The 22,221-nt window shown below is 42.5% G+C and overlaps 1 protein-coding gene across 1 annotated transcript in view; it reads left to right on the plus strand.

The window, feature by feature from the left end:
- The window catches only part of LOC149226415 (uncharacterized), a 34,846-nt gene extending 13,993 nt beyond the window's left edge, over positions 1-20,853 (plus strand). Inside the window, exons 2-4 of the mRNA XM_089376844.1 lie at positions 14,977-15,118; positions 15,250-15,658; positions 20,689-20,853. Of these exons, the coding sequence (XP_089232970.1) occupies positions 14,977-15,118; positions 15,250-15,658; positions 20,689-20,853 (716 nt within the window). The remainder of the gene's footprint in view (positions 1-14,976; positions 15,119-15,249; positions 15,659-20,688) is intronic.
- Positions 20,854-22,221: the final 1,368 nt, after the last annotated feature.

Raw genomic sequence — 22,221 nt, forward strand, 5'->3', positions numbered from 1 at the left:
CCCCTCATCCAAAGGGGACATATCCATCAGCCGAAGTTGCTCTCTAAAGACCAAGAACTTTCTCTTGGGTAATGCCTTTGTGAGAATATTTGCAATCTATTCATCTGTCGATATGTGATGGAGCTTGACAACTCCTCTCTGTATCATGTCTCGAATGAAGTGATATTGAATCTCAATATGCTTGGACTTGTCATGAAACACAGGATTTCTGCCAAACGGATCCCACTCTTGTTGTCACAATATATCACTGCAGTATCCAAGACTTGCTCAAGTAGCTCTCCAAAGAGCTTTCTCAACCAAACTACTTCACAGCTAGCCATGCTAACAGCAATGTATTCTGCTTCGGCTGTGCTCAATGCTACAGACTTTTGTTTCCTGCTCATCCAGGATATCATGGCAGATCCAAAGCTAAAGCAGCATCCAGATGTATTGTTTCTGTCAATAACGTTTTTGGCCCAATCAGCATCAGTGTATCTGTGAAGTTGAACATTTCCTGCAGAATATCTCAGGCCAAGTGTAATTGACCCATGCAAATATCTCAATATGTGTTTAGCAACTATCCAATGTGAGTGGTGGGGCTCGGTCATGAATTGACTCAAAGTGTTTACTGCATAGCATATGTCTAGACGAGTGTTCACAAGGAACATTAGAGCCCCAATCAGTTGTCTGTACTGAGATGGATTTTCTAAGTTTGGTCCTGCAGCATCTCCACATAATTTCTTGAAGTTCATTTCCATTGGAGTGACCATAGATTTACATTCAGTCATTCCAAATCTTTCCAGCAAATTTACAATGTATTTTCCTTGTGACACGAAAAGCTTACCAAGTTTTTGCCATACTTCAAGACCCAAAAAGTAGTGGATGAGACCAAGGTATCTCATCTCAAATTCAGAGGCTAGCTTCTGTTGATTTTGGGTAGCATCGGATGTGTTGTAGCTCCAAAATTTTGTGGAGAGGCTAGAACACATGAGATCTCCAAAAACCAGAAATCGTTTGGAGAAATTCCACCCGGATGAGGAGTTATTAAAATAATTAATATTTTTAATGGGTTCCTAAGTCTAAACTTAAGAAAATAAAAATATTAATGGGTATTAATAAAAATATGGGTGAGAAGGTTCTAAGAGATGAGGATCAAACCTGCTTTAATCTTAGTTGTTGATTAGGGACTTAATCTCGGTTGTTGATTCATCAACGGGAAAAGTATAAGAGGAGGCTTGAAGGTCAATTGGAGACACACCAAGAGATCAAAGAGTTCAATTTTTTTGGGGTGTGGTTTGCTGAGAAAGTCGAGCTAAGTGATCTGAGTTGTAGTGAGGGGCAGTTCGGCAGAGGGACCTGAGTCCAAGGTCAAGGATACATAGCAGAGAGGCAAAACAACCACAGGAGAGACAACGCAGCTCCAGAGAGGGTGATGCAGAAGCTGGTGGGGCTGACACAGAAGCTAGTGGGGCTGACGCAGAAGCTAGAGGGGCTAACGCAATTCCCTAGAGGTAGTGCTGGGGTTTTATGTGGGGCAGAGAGAGTAGCAGTTCAGCATATCGACTTTTGAGCAAGGGAGGCTCACTGGGAGGGTGACGCAACTCCTAGAGGAGGTAACGCAGTTCCAGCGCAGAGCTTGGAGCAGCCATCATTGCCCAGCACTGGGAACAGCAGTTGTCATCTGTGGGGTTTGATCATCCAGTCGCTGGATTGCCAAAATATCAGTCTTCGGATAGAGGTACCTCTGCCAGGTTTATTCTTTGTTGGGTGAGCCAGATGTAGCACCCTAGTTGTATTCAGAAATCTGCTTAATAATACAAACCCTCTATACGCTGCATCAGTTTTCCCGAATTGGGATTTTTCGGGGACAATTGTCCAAAAATAACGATGTCCCTCGTGTGATTGTCTCAGTTTATTTCAATTCATGATCTGTATGTATGTGTAGTCTGCAATAGTGTTTTCATCATTGTTTAAATATTTAAACAATTTGTTGAATGTAAAGAACAAGTAGGAGATGATAAACCAATGATTGCAGTAGGATTTCTGATGTGTAAATTCAGAAATTCTCACAGCTTCCTCTTACATTCGAGCATCAGAGGCTCACTACCGTCAAAAATAGATCGTCAACATATAAAACAAAAATCAATGGCATACCTTGGACTACCTTGAAGTAGAGGTTGGGATCGACATTGCTTCACTAAGTAACTATCAATACGTGCATACCAAGCTCGGGGAGCTTGCTTCAAACCATACAATGCCTTCTTCAACCTGCAAACATGTGTTCTTCGATCTTCCACTTCGAATCCTTGTGGTTGTTCAACATATACCTCTTCCTGTAACATGCCATGAAGGAATGTGGTCTTTACATCCATCTAATGAAGAGTCCATCTCTGACTTGCAATAAGGGCAACTATAGAACAGATGGTTATATATCGAGCTACAAGAGCAAATATGTCATCATAATCTTCTCCCTCTTTCTGAGAGAAGCCTCGAGCCACGAACCTTGCTTTATATTTCTCAATGCTGCCATCAATTCCATGTTTGATTTTAAATAGCCATTTTGAAGTCACAACAGACTTCCCTTTCAGTCTAGGTACAATGTCCCATACATCATTTTTCATAATTGATTCATATTCTTCAGCCATAGCATCCTTCCAAACTTGTTCTTTTACTACTTCTTTGAATGTGGATGGTTTGGCGTGAATCATAGTACTCATAACAGCAACATATCCCTAATACCTGCATGGTTGTTTCTTTTCTCTGTATGATCTGCGAATGGGGACATTTCTTTCAATATCCTGTAAAGTATCTCGAAACCAAAGAGGTCTCTTCTTGGAGGGAGGATCACTTGGAAGAGGATCTAACAGATCCATAGGCTCTATGGGATCATCAACCATATCAGACTCAGGTGTTGACGGACCATCCAAAATATCCTAGTGATCATTCTCTCCCTTGGAAGGAGGAGGTGGAGGAAGGTGTCTTGCTTTACCAAGAGTTGCATCTTCATCAAATGTTACGTCCATGCTAATTTCGACTTTTCTTTGGCCACGAATATAAATTCTATATGCTTTAGAATTTTCACAATAACCCACAAACGTATTGTTGATTTGTGGTAGCATCAGATGTGCTCTAGCCATGAAAATTGGTGGAGAGGCTAAAGCACATGAGATCTCCAAGACCCAAAAATCGTTTTGAGAAATTCCATCTGGATGATGAGTTATTAAAATAATTAATATTTTTAATGGGTTCCTAAGTCCAAACTTAGGAAAATAAAAATATTAATGGGTATTAATAAAGATAAGGATGAGAAGCTTCTAAGAGACGAGGATCAAGTCTATTTTAATCTTAATCGTTGATTAGGGACTTAATCTCGGTCATTGATTCATCAACAAGAAAAGTATAAGAGAAGACTTGAGGGTCATTTGGAGATACACCAACAGATACTCAGTATCTCAAGGAAACTCAGAGAGAGGGAAAATCGATTTCAGAGGGAGAGTTGTAGGGTGGAGGAAGAGGGGGTGATTAGCAGCAGTCAGGAAGCTCAGAAGAGGTGACACATGGACTCTGAGAGACAGCGCGAAGGTTGACGCAGTGGATGACGCAGAGAAGGACAAAGCAGCGCAAAACCAAGCAAAATGATGCAAGGCTAATGCAATAGGGAAAGGGAGTCCTCCAAGGTGTCAGAAAGTCTCGGAGAAAAGTCTCAGGAGTTTTCTCCCAGTGTCTACACAAAAATTTTCTGTAAAAGCGATTGTTGCTAAAAATTAATAAAACCCTCCTCTGTTGCACTGGTTTTCCCGCATTGGGTTTTTCCAGGGACAATTGTCCAAAAATAACTATGTTGATGTAATTGATTTTTGTGCATGTATTTGTTTTTGTATAATGGTGTGATATCTGCAGTAGAATTTATTTTAATATTTACTGAAGGGATTTCGTAAATAACTTATTGGAAAATAAGTAGGTAAAATAAATCAATTGTTGCAATAATAGAATTTTTGTTTAGAAATTTTCACATGGTATCAGAGCAAAAATTCAGAGACAAGAAAGGAAAATCAATTATGGGTCAAGAGCATGATGTAGAGGCATCCACGTCTGGAGACTCGTGCAGATTTTCAGAAGATTGCACAAGAGATAGAAATTTCGATTTCTCTATGCTAGCTTCCAGATTGGAAGAAGTTGCTTGCATAACAAGCTCTGCATCATCAGGGGTATGGTATATAGACAGTGGAGCCTCCTGGCATATGACAGGAATCCGGGAATGTTTCTCAGATTATCAGGAGGAAAAAATGAATTTTCAGATCACCATGGGGAATAAGGCAAAGTGTACTCTAGTAGGGAAGGGTACTATAGTTTTTCAAACAGAAACAGGAGAGCAGTTCTGAGCTACCAATGTGTTGCATGTGCCAGGACTGGGGATGAACTTACTTTCCGTATCTCAACTTCAAAGCAAGGGCTATGACGTTTTCTTCATTAAGGAGAAAGTATACGTCAAACACCTGAGTTGGAAAAAGAAGGTACAGATCGGAATCAAAAGTAATAGGTTGCATAGGTTGCAGCTAGAATCACCAATGGCACTGATAGGCAGTAATGGAGACAAGGATTTGAATGAACTATGGCACAGAAGGATGGGACATTTGCACCATGGGGCTCTGAGAATTCTCAGGAAAACTATAACAGGAGTTCCAGATCTTAGTACAAAACGAGATGATGTATGCAGAGGGTGTGCTCTGGGCAAGTATGCCAAAGCAGTGTTTCCTAGAAGTAACAATAGGGCCAAGTGTGTACTACGATTGATACACTCAGATATCTGCGGACCGATATCCACAAAAGCTCTTAGTGGTGCCAAATACTTCGTCACCTTCATCGATGACCATTCCAGGAAAACTTGGATTTATTTTTTGAAAACCAAGGATGAGGTTTTATGTCAATTCAAAGAGTTCAAGGCTCTAGTGGAGAATCTGATAGGAAAGAAAATAAGTGTTGCGCTCAGACAATGGTGGGGAGTATGTCGACAAGGACTTCACTGATTTTTGCGTTAGGGCAGAAGAGAGTGGACAACTCCCTATAATCAGGAGCAAAATGGAGTCGCAGAAAGGAAGAACAGGACTATTGTGGAAGCAGCTAGGGCTATGATGTATGATCAGAATATGCCAAAATTCTTGTGGGCAGAAGCATGCAGCATGGCAGTCTATGTCTAGAATAGAACTCCTCATAGGGCATTGGGCAAGATTACTCTAGAGCAGGTCTTCACCAGAAAGACACCTGAAGTTAGTCATTTCAAGATATTTGGGAGTTTAGCATATTGTCGTACACCCGAGGAGAAGAGGAAGAAGTTAAATCAAATTGCGGAGAAATGATATCTTGTTGGATATAGCGAGAATGCTAAGGCATATAGAATCTATCTTCCAGGGAGCAGGAAGGTAGTAGTTCGGCGAGATATGAAGTTCATGGAAGATAGGGCCTTTAAAACAGTGCGAAACACGCATGTAAAAGAATATTGAATGAATACATTCACCAGGAGCAAACAGCTCAATGATAATACAAGGATATTTACAATAATAGAAACATCAGGTTTCTATGTAGAATATAGAAACAAACAGTTTCATCTAAGAAACTGCTAAAAGAATAAAAATAGCAACAGCTAAAAGACTGAGCATTAAATACTAAATAGAGATATTCTAATAGCCTTCAGAAAATCTCGAGAAATGCCTTCCAAGGAGCAAACAAAAGATGAGTCGTTGGTCCACTTCAACCAGCGGAAGCCAGTACCAGAAATTCTCCTTTAGAACAGGAGGAATCACAAGAAAAGGAAGAGCTAATAGATGCACCTACTACTAGAGGAAGAACGAGTTGGGAACTCCGACAGATTCTACGGGATGCAAAATATTTCATTGGTGCACCCAAGAACAGTAAAAGGGAGTGAAGAAAGCCAGATAGATATCAGGCCTTAGTAGCTCAAGTTGGGGAACCTTCCAGTTTTCAGGAGGCCGCTCAGCATCAAGTTTGGATGGATGTGATGGGGGAGGAATACAGCTCTATAATAGTGAATGATGTTTGGGAAGTAGTGCCTAAGCCTCAAGACAAATTAGTGGTAGGTTCGAGATGGATCTACAAGATCAAATACATTGTAGACGGCAGTGTGGAAAAATACAAAGCAAGGTTTGTGGCTAAGGGGTATGCTCAGAATAAAGGAATGGACTACGAAGAGACCTTCGCCCCAGTAGCTAAGTATACATCTGATATCTCTTGTAGCACAAATGGGGTGGGAAATTCATAAGATGGATGTCAAAATGACATCCTTGAACGGGGTGATAGAAGAGGAAGTATACATTGAACGGCCAGAAGGCTTTGAGACACATGAGAAGAAATCTCATGTATGCAGATTAAAGAAAGCCTTGTATGAGCTCAAACAGGCACCTAGAGCATGGTATCGTCGAATTGATAACTATTTGCAGAAGATGGGGTTCGTCAAGAGTGATGCAGATCCCAATCTCTACTATCTGGTTGTATAGAATGAGCCTCTAGTCCTAGTATTATATGTGGATGATCTCTTCCTGACATGATCATCCAGGCTCATCGAGGACTGCAAGAAGAATCTAGCCACAGAATTCGACATGAAGGATTTGGGACAGATGCATTATTTCTTGGGGTTGGAAGTTTGGCAGTAGAAGGGTGAGATCTTCCTAGGACAAGGAAGATACGCTACAGAAATCCTGAAGAGATTCAGGATGTAGGATTGTAGGCCTATGGCTACTCCAATGATCACCAACTGGAAGAAAATTGATGCATCAGAAGACAAAGATGTTGATCCTACCTTATACAGGCAGCTCATAGGGTCCCTGATGTATCTGGTCAATACCAGGCCAGACATTTGTTACGCTGTCAACACCCTCAATCAGTTCATGGTGGAACATAAAAGGGCGCATTGGGACGCAACCAAACATGTTCTCAGATATATACAGGGAACAATCGAGTATGGGCTATTGTACACCATAAGTAATGATATTAGACTGAGTGGGTTTACTGATGCAGATTGGGCTAGAAGTTCAATAGATCAGAAAAGTACCTCTGGGTACTATTTCAACATTGGATCAGGGATGACCCCCTGGTGCAATAGGAAACAGAAATCCGTAGCTCTAAGCTTAGTTGAAGCAGAATATATGGCCGCTAGCACAGCTTCGTGTGAAGCCATATGGCTTAGAAAATTGCTTGTGAACCTATTTATAAGAAGGATGGAGGCGACCAGGATCATGTGTGATAATCAGAGTTGCATCAAGCTCTCTGAGAATCCAATATTTCATGATCGGTCGAAGCACATTGATATTCGGTGTCACTTTGTCAGAGACTATGTCCAACGAGGAGTTATACAGTTGAGCTACACTCCTACAGGAGAACAAGTGGCGGACATCCTTACCAAGGCCCTTGGAAGAACAAAGTTCGTTTATTTCAAGGAGAAGATGGGGATGGTAAAGAATCCATTTCAGTAGCAAAAATGGATAAGTGTTAGAAGTTGCAATGCAGCAGTTAGCAGTGTTATGGGCAGCATGATGCAGCATTTGAGAGAGAGTTGCAGTGCAAATGCAGTGTTGGGAGGAAGGACCAGCAGCAACACGGATGCAGAGGGAGCTGCAGTACAGATGTAGCAGTGGCAGTGGTAGAGCCATGGGCAGCAGTACAAGAGGCAGCAGTGCAGTGGATGTGTTGAAGTTTCTAAGTTTACTTAGTTAAAAACCCTCCATGCACTTTATCTAATTTATTCCTACCTACTTGTTATTTTCCTTAACAAGTTATTTACAATGTAAATACTAAAAATAAACACTAGTGCATGCTCAACATATTAAAGATCAACAACTAAAAGAAACAGAAACAAACACACCATATGACACCATTATTTTTGGACTAATGTCTCTGGAAAAACCCAATGTGGGAAAACTAGTGCAACTATCTGAGGGTTTTCTTATTAAGCAATATCAAAGAACAATTTGGGTGTCGAAACTGGCCTACCCAACAGAGAATTTCCTTCGCAGTAATACCTCTCATGTTCTAACAAATCTTCTGGCTGAAACCCCAGATAATCCTTCCAGCAGCTACTCAACACAACTCTGCTACAAAAACCCCAACATCAGCCTCTCTCTGGACTACGTCAGCCCCTCTCTGCCTCACGCTGGCCCTGTGTCACCCCGGATGGGTTTGCGTCAACCCTCTGGCCCTCTGCGTCAGCAACACTAGCCTCTCTGAGGCTCTGCACAGCTCCCGGATGCCCCTGCGTGAGCCCTAGGTGGCTCTGCGTCACTCTCCTTGGCTACTGCGTTGCTCTCCCGGCACTATCTCTGCCTCTCTATCTCTCTATACTCAATTGCCCCTCCACTGCATCTCCCGATCATTAATTCTATCTCTCTTAACAAACCCCGCTCTAGAGAATAAAATGACTGATTGATCACTCTGGTGTATTCTCTAAGTGACCCTCAAGCCTCCTCTTATACTTTTCCTGTTGACATATCAAAGGCCGAGATTAAGTCCCTAATCAACGGCTAAGATTAGATCTAACTTGATCCATGTTTTTTGGACCATTCTAACACAGTTTCATATTAATACACATTAATATTTTATTTTCCCTAAGTTTAGACTTAGGGACTCCATTAAAAATATTAATTATTTTAATATCTCCTGAACTGCTTAGAATCTACCCAAACCCTTTCTGGGTATTGGAGATCTCATGTGCCCCAACCTCTCCACCAAATTTCATGGCTAGAGCACATCCGATGCTACCCCAAATCAACAGGATGTAGGGCAGCAGGCCCAACATCAGCACAGGTACCGGTGCGGAAGGATCAGTGTGATGTTCAGTGGTGGAGCATTACTAGAGCACATTCCTCGCTAAGAGGGAGTGTTCATTTGTGGTAGCATCGGATGTGCTCTAGCCATGAAAATTAGTGGAGAGGCTAAAGCACATGAGATCTCCAAGACCCAGAAATCGTTTTGGGAAATTCCATCCAGATGAGGAGTTATTAAAATAATTAATATTTTTAATGGGTTCCTAAGTCTAAACTTACAAAACTAAAAATATTAATGGGTATTAATAAAGATAACGCTGAAAAGCTTCTAAGAGACGACGATCAAGTCTATTTTAATCTTAGCCGTTGATTAGGGGCTTAATCTCGTTCGTTGATTCATCAACAGGAAAAGTATAAGAGAAGACTTGAGGGTCATTTGGAGATACACCAGCAAATACTCAGTATCTCCAAGGAAACTCGATTTCAGAGGGGGTGATTAGCAACAGACAGAAAGCTCAGAAGAGGTGACGTAGGGAATCTAAGAGATAGCGCAAAGGGAGACGCAGATCATAGAGATGCAGTTGATGACGCAGAGAAGGACAAAGCAACGCAAAACCAAGCAGAATGACGCAGGGCTGATGCAGTAGGGAAACGAAGTCCTCCAAGGTGTCAGAAAGTCTCGGAGAAAAGTATCAGGTGTTTTCTCCTAGTGTCTATGCAAAAAAAATTTGTAAAAGCGATTGTTGCTGAAGATTAATAAAACCCTCCTCTGCTGCACTGGTTTTCCCGCATTGGGTTTTTCCGGGGACAATTGTCCAAAAATAACTATGTTGATGTGTTTGATTCTTGTGCATGTATTTGCTTCTGTATAATAGTGTGATATCTGCAGTAGAATTTATTTTAATATTTACTGAAGGGATTTCGTAAATAACTTATTGGAAAATAAGTAAGTAAAATAAATCAGTTGCTGCAGTAATAGAATTTCTGTTTAGAAATTTTAACACGTATCTTTTCTACCAGTAGCTTCAAATTTGTTCCTTTTGTCTTTCGGCACATGAAAATATATTGGGCATCCAAATACACGAAGATGGTTGATATCAGGCTTAGTGCCTGTGAATATTTCTTCAGGAGTCTTGTTTTCTAATGCTTGATGAGGCACCCTGTTCTGAACATATACAGCGGTAGATGTCACTTCAGCCCAAAGGAACTTTGGAACCTTTTGATCATGTAGCATAGCACAGGCAGCTTCTAATATAGTGGTTCTACGCCAAGATGTCCAAGTTCGAGTTTGGGCTAACATAGATGCTTTACTTGGGGCACATCATAGGCACAGATGGGGTCAAGGTGCACAAGGAGAAGATTCGGGCCATTCGGGATTGGCCAAAGCCTCGAGATGTGACAGCGCTGAGAGGATTTTTGGGCATCTGTACCTATTCTCGTAAGTGCATGAAAGGTTTCTCACAGTTGGCAGCACCTCTTACTGATCTGACTAAGAAGGGGGCTTTTGCGTGGACAGAGGGAGCTCAGGCAGCATTTGATCGCCTCAAGGAGGTGATGAGTTGTTGCCTAGTATTGGCACTTCCGGATTTTACACAGCCTTTCACATTGGAGTGTGATGCATCGGGTGTGGGGATCGGAGCAGTCTTGTCCCAAGGAGGGCACCCCATTGCTTTTGAGAGTCGGAAGCTGCTACCACATGAGATGTCGTATTCCATATACGACAAGGAGATGTTGGCCATAATGCACGCATTGGCCAAGTTTAGATAGTGCTTGGTGGGGAACCGATTTCGAGTGAAGACGGATCACAATAGTCTTCGCCACTTCATGGGGCAGTAGAGCCTCAATGACAAGCAGCAGAGGTGAGTCAGCAAGGTGCAAGCCTACGATTTTGATATTGACTATGTGCGGGGGAAGCACAACATGGTGGCAGATGCTCTATCTAGGAGACCAGCAGGACTTTCACTCATGAGCATTTTCCATGATTGGAAGACTCAATTATCGATAGAGTACTCCAAGGATCGTTGGGCATGCAAGATCTTGGGAGGGAAGCTATGCAGATGAGCAATACAAGGTGATGGATGAGGCCATTTATTACAAAGGGCACATATTTTTGGTTTCGAGATCCTAGTTGAGACCGCATCCTTCGAGCAGCTCATGATTCTCCTTTGTCTGGGCACCAGGGGTTCAGGAAGACTTATATGACAGTGAGAGAGCGCTTCACTTGGAAGGGCCTCAAAGGAGACGTGTTGAGGCATGTGCAGGAGTGCGAAGCATGCTAGAGGAACAAAGGAGAGTTGACTCATCCAACAGGATTGTTGCAGCCTCTTCCCATCCCTGAGGGGAAATGGGAGAGTATCTCTATGGATCTCATCACCGAACCTCCCTCAGTGCAAGGTAAGGATTGTATTTTTGTGGTGTTCAACCAACTGACCAAATTTGCACACTTATTTGCCATACTGACACAATATTCAGCCTCGCAAGTGGCAGAGTTGTTCTTTAGGAAGGTCTTTCGTCTGCAAGGACTCCATAAGACTATAGTCAGTGACCGAGATAGCCAATTCATGGGAGGATTTTGGCAAGAGCTTTTCAGGCTAGTCGGCACCGAGCTCACCCCGAGCACCAACTATCATCCACAGATCGATGTCCAGACAAAAAGGATGAACCAGTGGTTAGAGGGCTATCTCAGGAACTATGTGACAGGGCAGCAGAGAGCTTGGATTCGATGGTTGCATCTGGGACAGTATTGTTACAACACCACTCTTCACATGTCCATTGGTATGACTCCTTTTTGTGCTTTATATGGTTATGATGCTTTGTCTTTTATTGACATTGTTTCCGGAGACAGAAGGGCCCCAAAGGCCAATGATTCGATCTTAGAGAGCCAACATATCCTCAAGGCTCTTAAGGATAACTTACAAACAGCACAGTGTTGGAATTTCTAATTCTAACCCATTAGAAATTCTTCCTGTACTCTCTGGTTTATTTCTTCCTATGTGTTTAATTACTTAACAAGTTATTTACCATGTAAATACTGAAAATAAACACAAGTACAGTATCTACATCTACAGATCCTCAACTAAAAGAAAACAAGCACACAAGTGACACCGTTATTTTTGGACCAATGTCCCCAGAAAAACCCAATGCAGGAAAACTGATGCAGCTATTCAGAGGGTTTTATTATTATGCAGTTTTCAAAATACAACTGGGGTGCCAGAAATGGCTCACCCAACAGAGAATTCCCTCGGCAATAGTACCTCTCCTCGGAGACAGATATTCCGACTGATTAATCATTGGATGAACGATCCCACAGCAACAATTGCAGCTTCCACTTCTCTGTGTCACTCTGTAGGGACTGCATCACTATGTAGGGACTGCGTCACCCTTCCCGGATCACCAACACCTAGTTTGCCCCACGAGAATCCTCCCAGTGCTGCCTCTCGGCCCTGCGTCAGCTCTACTAGCCTTTGCACAGCTACTGAAGCTTCTGCGTCAGCCCTCAAACCCTCTATGTCACCCACGTTGGCCTCTTCTGGCTCTGCGCAGGTCCCAACTGCCTTTGCGTAACACCCGGCTACCTCTGCGTCAACCTCTCCAGCCTCTGTATTGTCTCTCTAGTACTAAATTTGCCTCTCTGCTATGTATTCACTGCCCCTCGTTGTTGATCACTGATTCACTTTTGCATAGCAAGCCCACTCTAGCAAAATGAATGATTGATCACTCCGGTGTGTTCTCCAACTCAGTGTTGTTAAAATCGCGATAAAATCGCGATTTTATCGGAAAATCGCGATTTTTTCGCCCAGCCGATTTTATCGCGATTTTTATCCATAAAAATCGGCAAATTTTTTTTATACACGATTTTTTCGAAAAAATCGCGATTTTTTGTGAAAAAATCGTGACAGGCGCGGGCAGCGGGCTTTTATATGCAAAAAATCGATTTTTTTTTTTATTCATTTGGCTGTTCGCGCGGAGGAGGAGGAGAAGAGGTGAGGGAGAGCAGCTGAAGGGTTTCCGTCGGATTTGGGAGCGAATCCAAGCGTTTTTAGGAGGAATCCAAGCCAAGATCACCAATTTGTCCATAAAAGAGGTATGTAGATTAATTTTTTTTGGTTTTGCTTCTATAAAAACTTTGTTTTTCATTGTTTTTAAAGAATTTTTTGAAATTTTTCATTGATTTGGGATGGGTTATTTGTTATGACTATGAGAACCAATTTTTTATTTTTATTTTCTCATTTTTTTTAAACATTGTTTATTTTTTTTGAATTTTCATTGTTTTTTGGCATTTGGTTGGGTAACTTGGGTTTAGAAATTGGGATTTTGGAAATAATTAACTTGTAATTTTGTAAATGCTAAATTGTAATTTGTATTTTGTAATCCTAAATTCCTATTTCCTAATCCTTATTTTTCCATAGGTTTGCAAATTCAAAAACAAACATGCCAAGGAAATTGGATCCTTTCTGGGAATATGGTGACCCTAAAACTCCGAATGATAGACAAAACTTGTATTGCAAGTTGTGTGGAAAGGAAATATTCGGGGGGGTGTACAGGTTGAAGTTCCACCTTGCACAAATCCCTGGACATGATGTGGGGCCCTGTCTAAATACAAATGCTGAAATTATCCAAAAAGCCATGAGAGCATTGGGAGAATTAGAGCACACTAGAGAGGCCAAAGAAGAACTCAAAAGGCAACTAAAAAGGTCAGCTGAAGGAAGTGGGCCAAGTGGCACTGGTTCTACTGCAGCGTCAGTCAATCCGGTAGCTGCATCATCATATTTTGTTCCTCGAACCACACCTGGTTCACAACCAACTATTGGTTCAATGCTAAAAAGAACTGAAAAAGAAAAAGCTGACAAGTTGATGACAAAATTTCTCCTCTGGAGTGATATTCCTTTCAGCATTGTAAGGAATAATCCATTTTTCCAACCTACTGTTGATGCTATTGCCAGTGTTGGCCCGGGGTACAAAATCCCTTCTCTTTATGATTTCAGAGGCCGGCTTCTTCAAGATGAAAAGCGTGACTGCACCCAAAGATTGGAGGATTTTAGGGCATCATGGGCACAAACAAGATGCACTGTTATGTCAGATGGTTGGACTGACCAAAAGGGGAGAACCCTTATAAACTTCTTGGTTAGTTGTCCCAAGGGGACTATGTTTATCAAATCTGTTGATGCAACTGATCAAATCAAAGATGCAAAAACTTTATGTGATTTGCTGGATGTGTTTATTTTGGAGGTGGGTGCAGAAAATGTTGTCCAAGTCATAACGGACAATGCTGCAAATTATGTTGCTGCTGGTAGAATGCTTATGGACAGGCATCCTGCTTTATTTTGGACACCTTGTGCTGCCCATTGTATTGATTTGATGTTAGAGGACATAGGGAAAATTCCCTTTGTCAAAGAGGTTGTTGACTCATCAAAAAGCATCACAAAATTTATTTACAACCACACATCTGTGCTTAGCTTGATGAGAAAATGCACCAACAACAAAGAGTTGGTGCGCCCCGCCATTACACGGTTTGCGACGAGTTTCATATCTCTTCAATCCCTCTTGAATTCTATGTGGGATTTGAAGAGAATGTCTCTTTCAGAGGAGTGGCGCGCTTCGTCAATGAGCCGCAAACCAGAAGGAGAGGCCGTCTGCAGAGTAGTTTCATACCAGGAGGACTTCTGGGCGGGAGTGCAGGAGGTGTGCGCTGTTACAGAACCTTTGGTAAAGGTTCTTCGGTTGGTTGATGGTGAGAAGCCCGCAATGGGCTATTTGTATGAAGCCATGGATAGGGCCAAAGAAGCCATTCGGTCCTACTATGATGACAAGGGAGATGATGGGTTCCAGAGACAACTCCTTCTATGGAACGTCATTGATGAGCGATGGAACAACACACTCCATCGTCCCATTCATGCTGCTGGGCTTTTCCTGAACCCTGCATTTTCTTATGCATGTGGGTTTAATTTTGATGTTGAGGTCGTGGAAGGATTATTAACCTGTGTCCAGAAGATGGTGAGATCTTCAGAAGAACGTATGGAGATCTCTAGACAAATTGAGCAATATAAGTTGTCAGGTGGCTTATTTGGCTTTGAGATGGCTGTCATTGATAGGACGGTTAAAATGCCAGGTATTTTTTAGTTTGTAGTATGTACTTTGTAACTTTGTTTCAAATTTCATTGTTTCTTCAAATTCCATTTTTTTCTTATGTTTATTTAAAATTTTATTTGTAATTTTGTTGTAGACGCATGGTGGAAGATGTATGGTGGCAGAGTACCCCTTTTGCAAAATCTTGCCATACGCATCCTCAGCCAAACATGCAGCTCCTCGGGATGTGAGCGCAATTGGAGTGTATTTGAAAAAATACACAACAAGAAGCGCAATAGGTTAACACTTAAACATTTAAAATATTGCAAATTTCCAAATAAATTTTTGAATTCATTAAAGTTTTAAACAATATTTTTTTTATAATATTAATTATTAATTATTAATTTATTATTTCATGAACTTTGTACAGGTTGGAGTCCCATAGACTTAATGACATGGTCTATGTCTACTACAATCTTCGATTGTGGGTGAAACAACTAGAGAAGACACCTGATACGGAAGCCATCTCATTGGATGGGATTGACACCACTGCTGAATGGAGGGTTGAGACCGAGAGGCCTCTCATGGATCCCACTGAGGATTGGTTAGTGCAGGATGAGGGGGAGGAGGAGGAGGAGGAGGAGCAGGAGCAGGAGCAGGAGGAGGAGGAGTTGGAGGAGCAGGAGGAGGAGGTGACACCGCCTACCCGGGCTACCCGGGCTACCACTACCACCAGTAGAGGACGTGGTCTCCGTCCACCTCAGCCTCCTGTAGCTGCTACTACTAGTTCTTTAGCTTCTAGAGCACATCAGACTCCACTGCCATTTCCACCAGCACAGGCACCAGCTTCTACATCTAGAGGGAAAGAGAAAGTTGTGCCATATTCTCGCAAGAGGGGCAGAGCAAATCAATAGGATTAGACTTTCATTTTATTGTATATGACATTATGACATGATGAGATACATTATCATATTTTTTGTTGATATTTTGAGGCTGAGTTGGACTTGGGACTCAGGACTTACTATTCAGGACATGATTCAATGTTATGTGTGATTTTAGCGCTAGAAATGATATTAAACATCTTATATATTAGTTTTTTTATCATATTTATGTGTCAATGTATTTATTTTATGTTGTAGATGGTTTAGATATTAAAAAAATTGAAAAAAAATGAAAAAAAAATGAATATTTTTGTGCCAAACGATTTTTTCCCGCTTTTTTCCGATTTTTTCCCGATTTTAACGATTTTTTCCGCTTTTTTCCCGGCGCCGATTAAATCCCGATCGCACTTTTAACAACATTGCTCCAACTGACCCTCAAGCCTCCTCTTATACTTTTCTCGTTGGTCCATCAATGACCGAGATTAAATCTCTAATCAACGGCTAAGATTAGATTTGGCTTGATTCATGACTTTTGGAACCTTCTAACCCAGTTTTATATTAATACCCATTAATATTTTATTTTTCCTAAGTTTAGACATAGGAACTCCATTAAAAATATTAATTATTTTAATATCTCCCAAACCTGCTAGAATTTGCCCAAACCATTTCTGGGTCTTGGAGATCTCATGTGCTTTAGCCTCTCCAACACTTTTCATGGCTAGAGCACATCTGATGCTACCTCAAATCAACTCTCCCTCTTAGCGAGGACTGTGCACTAATAATACTCCACACTGAGCATCACCCTGATTATCCAGCATCGGTCCCTGTGCTGAAGCTAGGCCTCCCCACCCAAAATCCTCTACACTGTTGCATCCTATACTGTTGCCCATGGCCCTGCCACTGCCACTGCTGCATCCGTACGACAGCTCCCTCTGCATCCATGCTGCTGCTGGTCCATCCTCCCAGCACTGCATCCCCTCTCATCATGCTGCATCGTGCTACTGCACTGCAACTCAGTTACTGAGAAGTAAGTAACTGATCCACCTAACTCTGACATCCTTATTAGGCTAGAAACACTCCTAATGTTGAAGCTCCCTCTGCCGCTAACAAGTGCTCCCTCTATTGACCTCTGCACTGTTGCAACAACTCCCTGCATCTCGCACTGTTGCACACCACTTTGTGCCATCCTGCACTGGTGCAACACTCCCGTGCCTCTCGCACTGTTGCAGCCTGCTAGCCTCGCGTTGCCTAGGAACTCTTGCATTGTAGCACTCTCTGCCGCTCCATCCGCATTCGTCTCTACCAACATCCGCCAGTCCTGCTACTCTTCAGGGCTCCCGTAGAAAGGTATAATCCAAGAGGTTGGGTACCTCAAGGATCCCGCCCCTCATCACCTGTAGTCCTCCTAACTACAGCTCGATGTCTCCCCATTTCTTCTCAAGTGGCACATCAGCACTCATGGCACAATCGTCCTCCTCCTCGATTTCTTTCTCCACCTTTGTAGGCGCTGCCTTCAAGTCCGAAGCCTTTCCCTTGCTCTTCTCCCTAGGACATTGGTTCGCAAAATGACCCAGTTCCCCACAATGGAAGCACTTGACCTTGGAGAGGTCCTTCTTCTTCCTCTTCTCCTGCTTTCTCGCAGATGCTAGAGCCGCATCCTCTTCTTTCTCTTTCTTAATCCTGACCCCTTTTCCGCTACTCCCCGCCTTGGTCAACCGTCTGATCTCTTGTTGACGAAGAGCCGCCCACAGTTCTTCCCAATCTGGAAGACTCGTCTTGCATGCTCTGGACAAATACCTCCCAATCCTCAAAAACTGTGTTCAGTGCGGTCCTCACATCAATTCCTCATTTGGTGTGGCCCCTATGGAAGTTAGCTAGTCACGAATCTCCTTCAAGCGACCGAGGAAGATATCTATCTGCTCTCCCTTCTACATCTAGTATGCCCTTAGTTGATTCTCCAAGAGCATCTTCCTCTACACGGAAATATGCTGGTACAATGTCTTCAAGGCATCCCACATCTCCTTTGTCGTTTCCTTCTCGGCAATATGTGGTACCACATGATTTTTGACCGCGTCAAGGATGATGCACTTAGCCTTCGCCATTGCCTCCTTGTACCTTTCATTAGCTACCGAGTCAACTGGGATAGCTATCACTCTCGTGACGAAGCCCTTGAGGTGATGTCTGTCTAGAATGGACAAGATCCTAGCCTTCCAGACCACAAAGTTGGACACTCCATCCAGCCTATCCTGATCTCTCAACCCATTCATGGCCATCTCGCTACTCTTCTTTCGACTCCTCCGAGTCTCTCTACTTCCCTCCTGGAAGTCCTCTGTTTGACTCCTGCTGAGTCTCTCAACTTCCCGTCTGGAAGTTCTCGGTTCGACTCCCTTTGAGTCTCGATTTCCCTTCTGGAAATCCCTCTGCCAATGTCAAGTTGCCCCACTCCGATCATCTGTGCAACTACACCACTGATCTGGATTCCTTGGCTAGAAATCCGCCTCGGCAGCAACTCCCTCCACCTTGGTCTTGCCCTGTTAGGTACTGTTCTGACCACAGTACCCCACCAGCTTCGCTCCGCAAATTACCCACAACCTCCTATACCCCAGCAACTAAAGGATTGAGCCACTTGGCTCTGCGCAATCCCGACACCGGCAAATCAGCTCCCCCAGCCAACTGCGTCAGCCCTCCTAGCCTCTGCGTGAGCCTGATTCTGCCTCCCTTAGACTCTACGCTGCCTTTCTCTAGCCCAGAATGATGATGCGGTCCCTCTGTGTCACTCCTTCCTCTATCGCCTTCTGCAAGGATTAGCTCTGTCACTCAGGACAGCTAAATCTGCTGCAAATGCTCTGCTCGGCTGATGCCTTCAGTTATCCTGTGATCTGCAACCACCCTCTCGTACCATGTTGGAATTTCTAATTCTAACCCGTTAGAAATTCTTCTTGTACTATCTGGTTTATTTCTTCCTACTTGTTTAATTACTTACCATGTAAATACTAAAAATAAACACTAGTACAGTGTCAACATCTACAGATCCTCAACTGAAAGAAAACAAGCACACAAGTGACACCATTATTTTTGGACCAATGTCCCTGGAAAAACCCAATGCGGGAAAATTGGTGCAGCTATTCAAAGGGTTTTATTATTATGCAGTTTTCAGAATACAACTAGGGTGCCAGAAATGGCTCACCCAACAGAGAATGCCCTCGGCAGTAGTACCTCTCCTCGGAGACAGATATTCCGGCTAATTAATCACCGGATGAACGATCCCACAGCAACAATTGCAACTTCCACTGCTTTGCGTCACTCTGTAGGGACTGCGTCACCCTTCCTAGATCACCAGCACCTAGTCTGCCCCACGAAAATCCTCCCAGCGTTGCCTCTTGGCCCTGCGTCAGCTCTGCTAGCCTCTGTGCAGCTACTGAAGCTTTTGCATCAGCCCTCAGACCCTCTACGTCACCCACGCTGGCCTCTTCTAGCTCTGCGCAGCTCCCAGCTTCCTCTACATCAACCTCTCCAGGCTTTGCGCTGTCTCTCTGGTACTAACTCTACCTCTCTGCTATGTATTCACTGCTCCTCGCTACTGATCACTGATTCACTTTTGCTTGGCAAGCCCGCTCTAGCAAAATGAATGACTGATCACTCTAGTGTGTTCTCCAACTAACCCTCAAGCCTCCTCTTATACTTTTATCGTCGTTCCATCAACGGCCGAGATTAAATCTCTAATCAATGGCTAAGATTAGAATTGGCTTGATCCATGACTTTTGGAACCTTCTAACCCATTTTTATATTAATACCCATTAATATTTTATTTTTCCTAAGTTTAGACTTAGGAACTCCATTAAAAATATTAATTATTTTAATATCTCCCAAACCTGTTAGAATCTGCCCAAACCATTTCTGGGTCTTGGAGATCTCATGTGCTCTAGCCTCTCCACCAATTTTCATGGCTAGAGAACATCTGATGCTACCTCAAATCAACACACAAAACCAACAGAAGATGTATGCTGATAGGCATCAAGTAGAGAGACATTTCGAGGAGGGGGCCTTGGTCTACCTTCGATTGCAGCCTTACCAGCAATCCACGCTGAAGCAGAAGGGGATCGAGAAGCTGCAGTCGAGATTCTTCGCACCTTACAAGATGATCAGGAGGGTTGGTGAGGTATCTTACGAGCTGGAGATACAACCAGGGAGCAGGATCCATAACATTTTTCATGTGTCACGCCTCAAGAGAGTGTTGAGGCAACAAGTTACAACAACTGTGGAGTTGCCACCACTTGATGATGAGGGGCACTTGATTTTACAGTCGGAGGCCATCTTGGAGACCAGGGAGAGAAAGCTCAGGAGTAGGGTCATCAGAGAGTACTTGGTGCGTTGGAAGAACTTGCCAGATGAGGATGTTACTTGGGAAGGGGAGCACATACTTGAGAATCTAGCATTGAAGTTGCTTGGGGACTAAAAACATTTGGGAGGGGAGGATTGTCATGTCCCTTTCTAAATTAATTTTGAACAAGATTAATTATTGCATTTTGGGGTTAATTTTGGAGATAGCGGGGCCCATTCGATTTTATTAGGAGATTAGACTTAGGAGAAGATTAATTTGTTTTGGTTAAGTTCCACGTGGGGGCCACCCACACTAGGGAAATACGCACTCCCTAGTTCGAATTGCATGGAGGGGGAAAGTCGATGGTTAAGTGAGGGCCCACAATGGAGGGGAAAATTGGAGGGAAAAGTGCTCCACAAAATCTATATAAGGAAGGCAGATCTCCTCATTTCATCATCTTTTGGCATATCGATTTCTCTTTGGTTGCTCGAGTTGCTTAGCCGAGTCACTTGTTGTTCAGCACGAGTTCTTCAAGCGAAGATCTTACCCTTTCTTCTGCGGACTTCGAGTGCCACCCTAGGAAGGATTTTCTTCATACTTCCGAAGGAGGATTTCATTGCGGTTTCCAGCAATTGCATTCATCTTCAGGTGGTGCATATTACTGCAGGACGCAGTGAAGAGGAGGCCGCGTTTGCTTGTGGTGTTTGGCAGTGGAGTTTGGTTGGGAGATTTTCCGGAGAGGAGGCATAGGAGGTTTGCTGCCATTTTGGAGAGTTTGGGAGCTGGAGGAGAGTGCTTCTTTATAGTACGACTTTCGCACTCCCTGGACTAGCGTAGGGGCAGTGCTTGGTGCACACGTGGGAGGTAGAGTATCAATGTTTGAGCTTGAGCTTTGTCAGAGAAGTTAAGGGAAACATTTGTGGAGGAGATTACTTCATTTCTGGAGGTTGGGAGGAGGATTTCACTGGTGTTCCTTGCAAGCCATATCATTGAGCAACTTGGAGGACGTAGGGCATATTGGAGGCTGAATTTGGGAGGTTAGATTCAAACCAAACCCTTTCTGGGTTTTTGTGGGTTTTGGCCAAGGAGCTTGGGGCTAAAGTTTCAATGTTTTCTAAGCACCGGAGACGAAATTTCTTGCAACCAACAGTGTAGTTTTCTGGGGACAGCACAAAGCATTAGAGGAGCAGTCATTTCCAGCTTATAATTAGTGTTTTATCACCTGGGTTCTATCACGCTTGCCCTTGAGGCAAGCCCAGGTGCATTTCTCCATACTATTGTACTTGCTCCATTCATTAATAAAATGGCTCAATTGGTTCTCACTTCTGGAGTTTTATGAGCATTTGTTGATTGTTTCAATTTTTTTTGTTGTAAATTGATTTTGCTTTTGCATATCATTGTTTATTTAAGTTTGGAACTATGTTACTTGGGAGCGGAAGCGAGAGCGGGGAGCGGGAGAGAAAATGGGAGCGAGAGCGACCATTTTCAAAATCTCTTGGTTTGGGAGTGAATCCTGGAGCGATTTTTTAAAAATATATATATTTTTTTTATTTTTTTATTTTTGATACATATATGTCAACAAAAACATGTAGAATGATGAATTAGATAAAAAAAAAAAAAAAAAAAAAAAAAAAAAAAAAAAAAACATAGATTGAAGTTTGAACCATATAACAACAATCATCTAGAAGTTATAATCTTCATCAACCACGTCCGCAAGTTAGTAACATAGTAACATACAACATATTGAGTCTCATGATTCATCAATCTTAAAGTTTCAAGCTTTCAAAATTCAATATATAACATTTATCATCATTGATCACCAAAGTTGTACTTGTAAGCTAAGTGTAACCATTACAACAAATAATATCTAACATGAAATGAAATGTTTTAAAATGAAATGAAATGAAACAACTTTCATGAAGCATCATATTCATAATTCATTACTAATGAGTTATAATTGCCAAATTCAAACTTAAATTGTCATATATTGTTTAAATAAATATCATAATAAATATGAAAGAGTCAATAGTTATAAAAGCTACTAGAAACTAGAAAAGAGAAGTAAATATATTATCTATTTCTTATGCTTGGGCCTCTTGCCACCACGAGAAATGTCTAATTTTTTAGTCTTGTTGCAAAATCAGGATCTTTGTCATTAATATCACCCTCCAAGCATTAATATCCAAAGGTATCTTTGTCA

The sequence above is a fragment of the Pinus tabuliformis genome, chromosome J, assembly GCF_031772625.1.
Source record: "Pinus tabuliformis cultivar Carrire ecotype Pingquan chromosome J, CPIR1, whole genome shotgun sequence".
Taxonomy (NCBI): Eukaryota; Viridiplantae; Streptophyta; class Pinopsida; order Pinales; family Pinaceae; genus Pinus; species Pinus tabuliformis.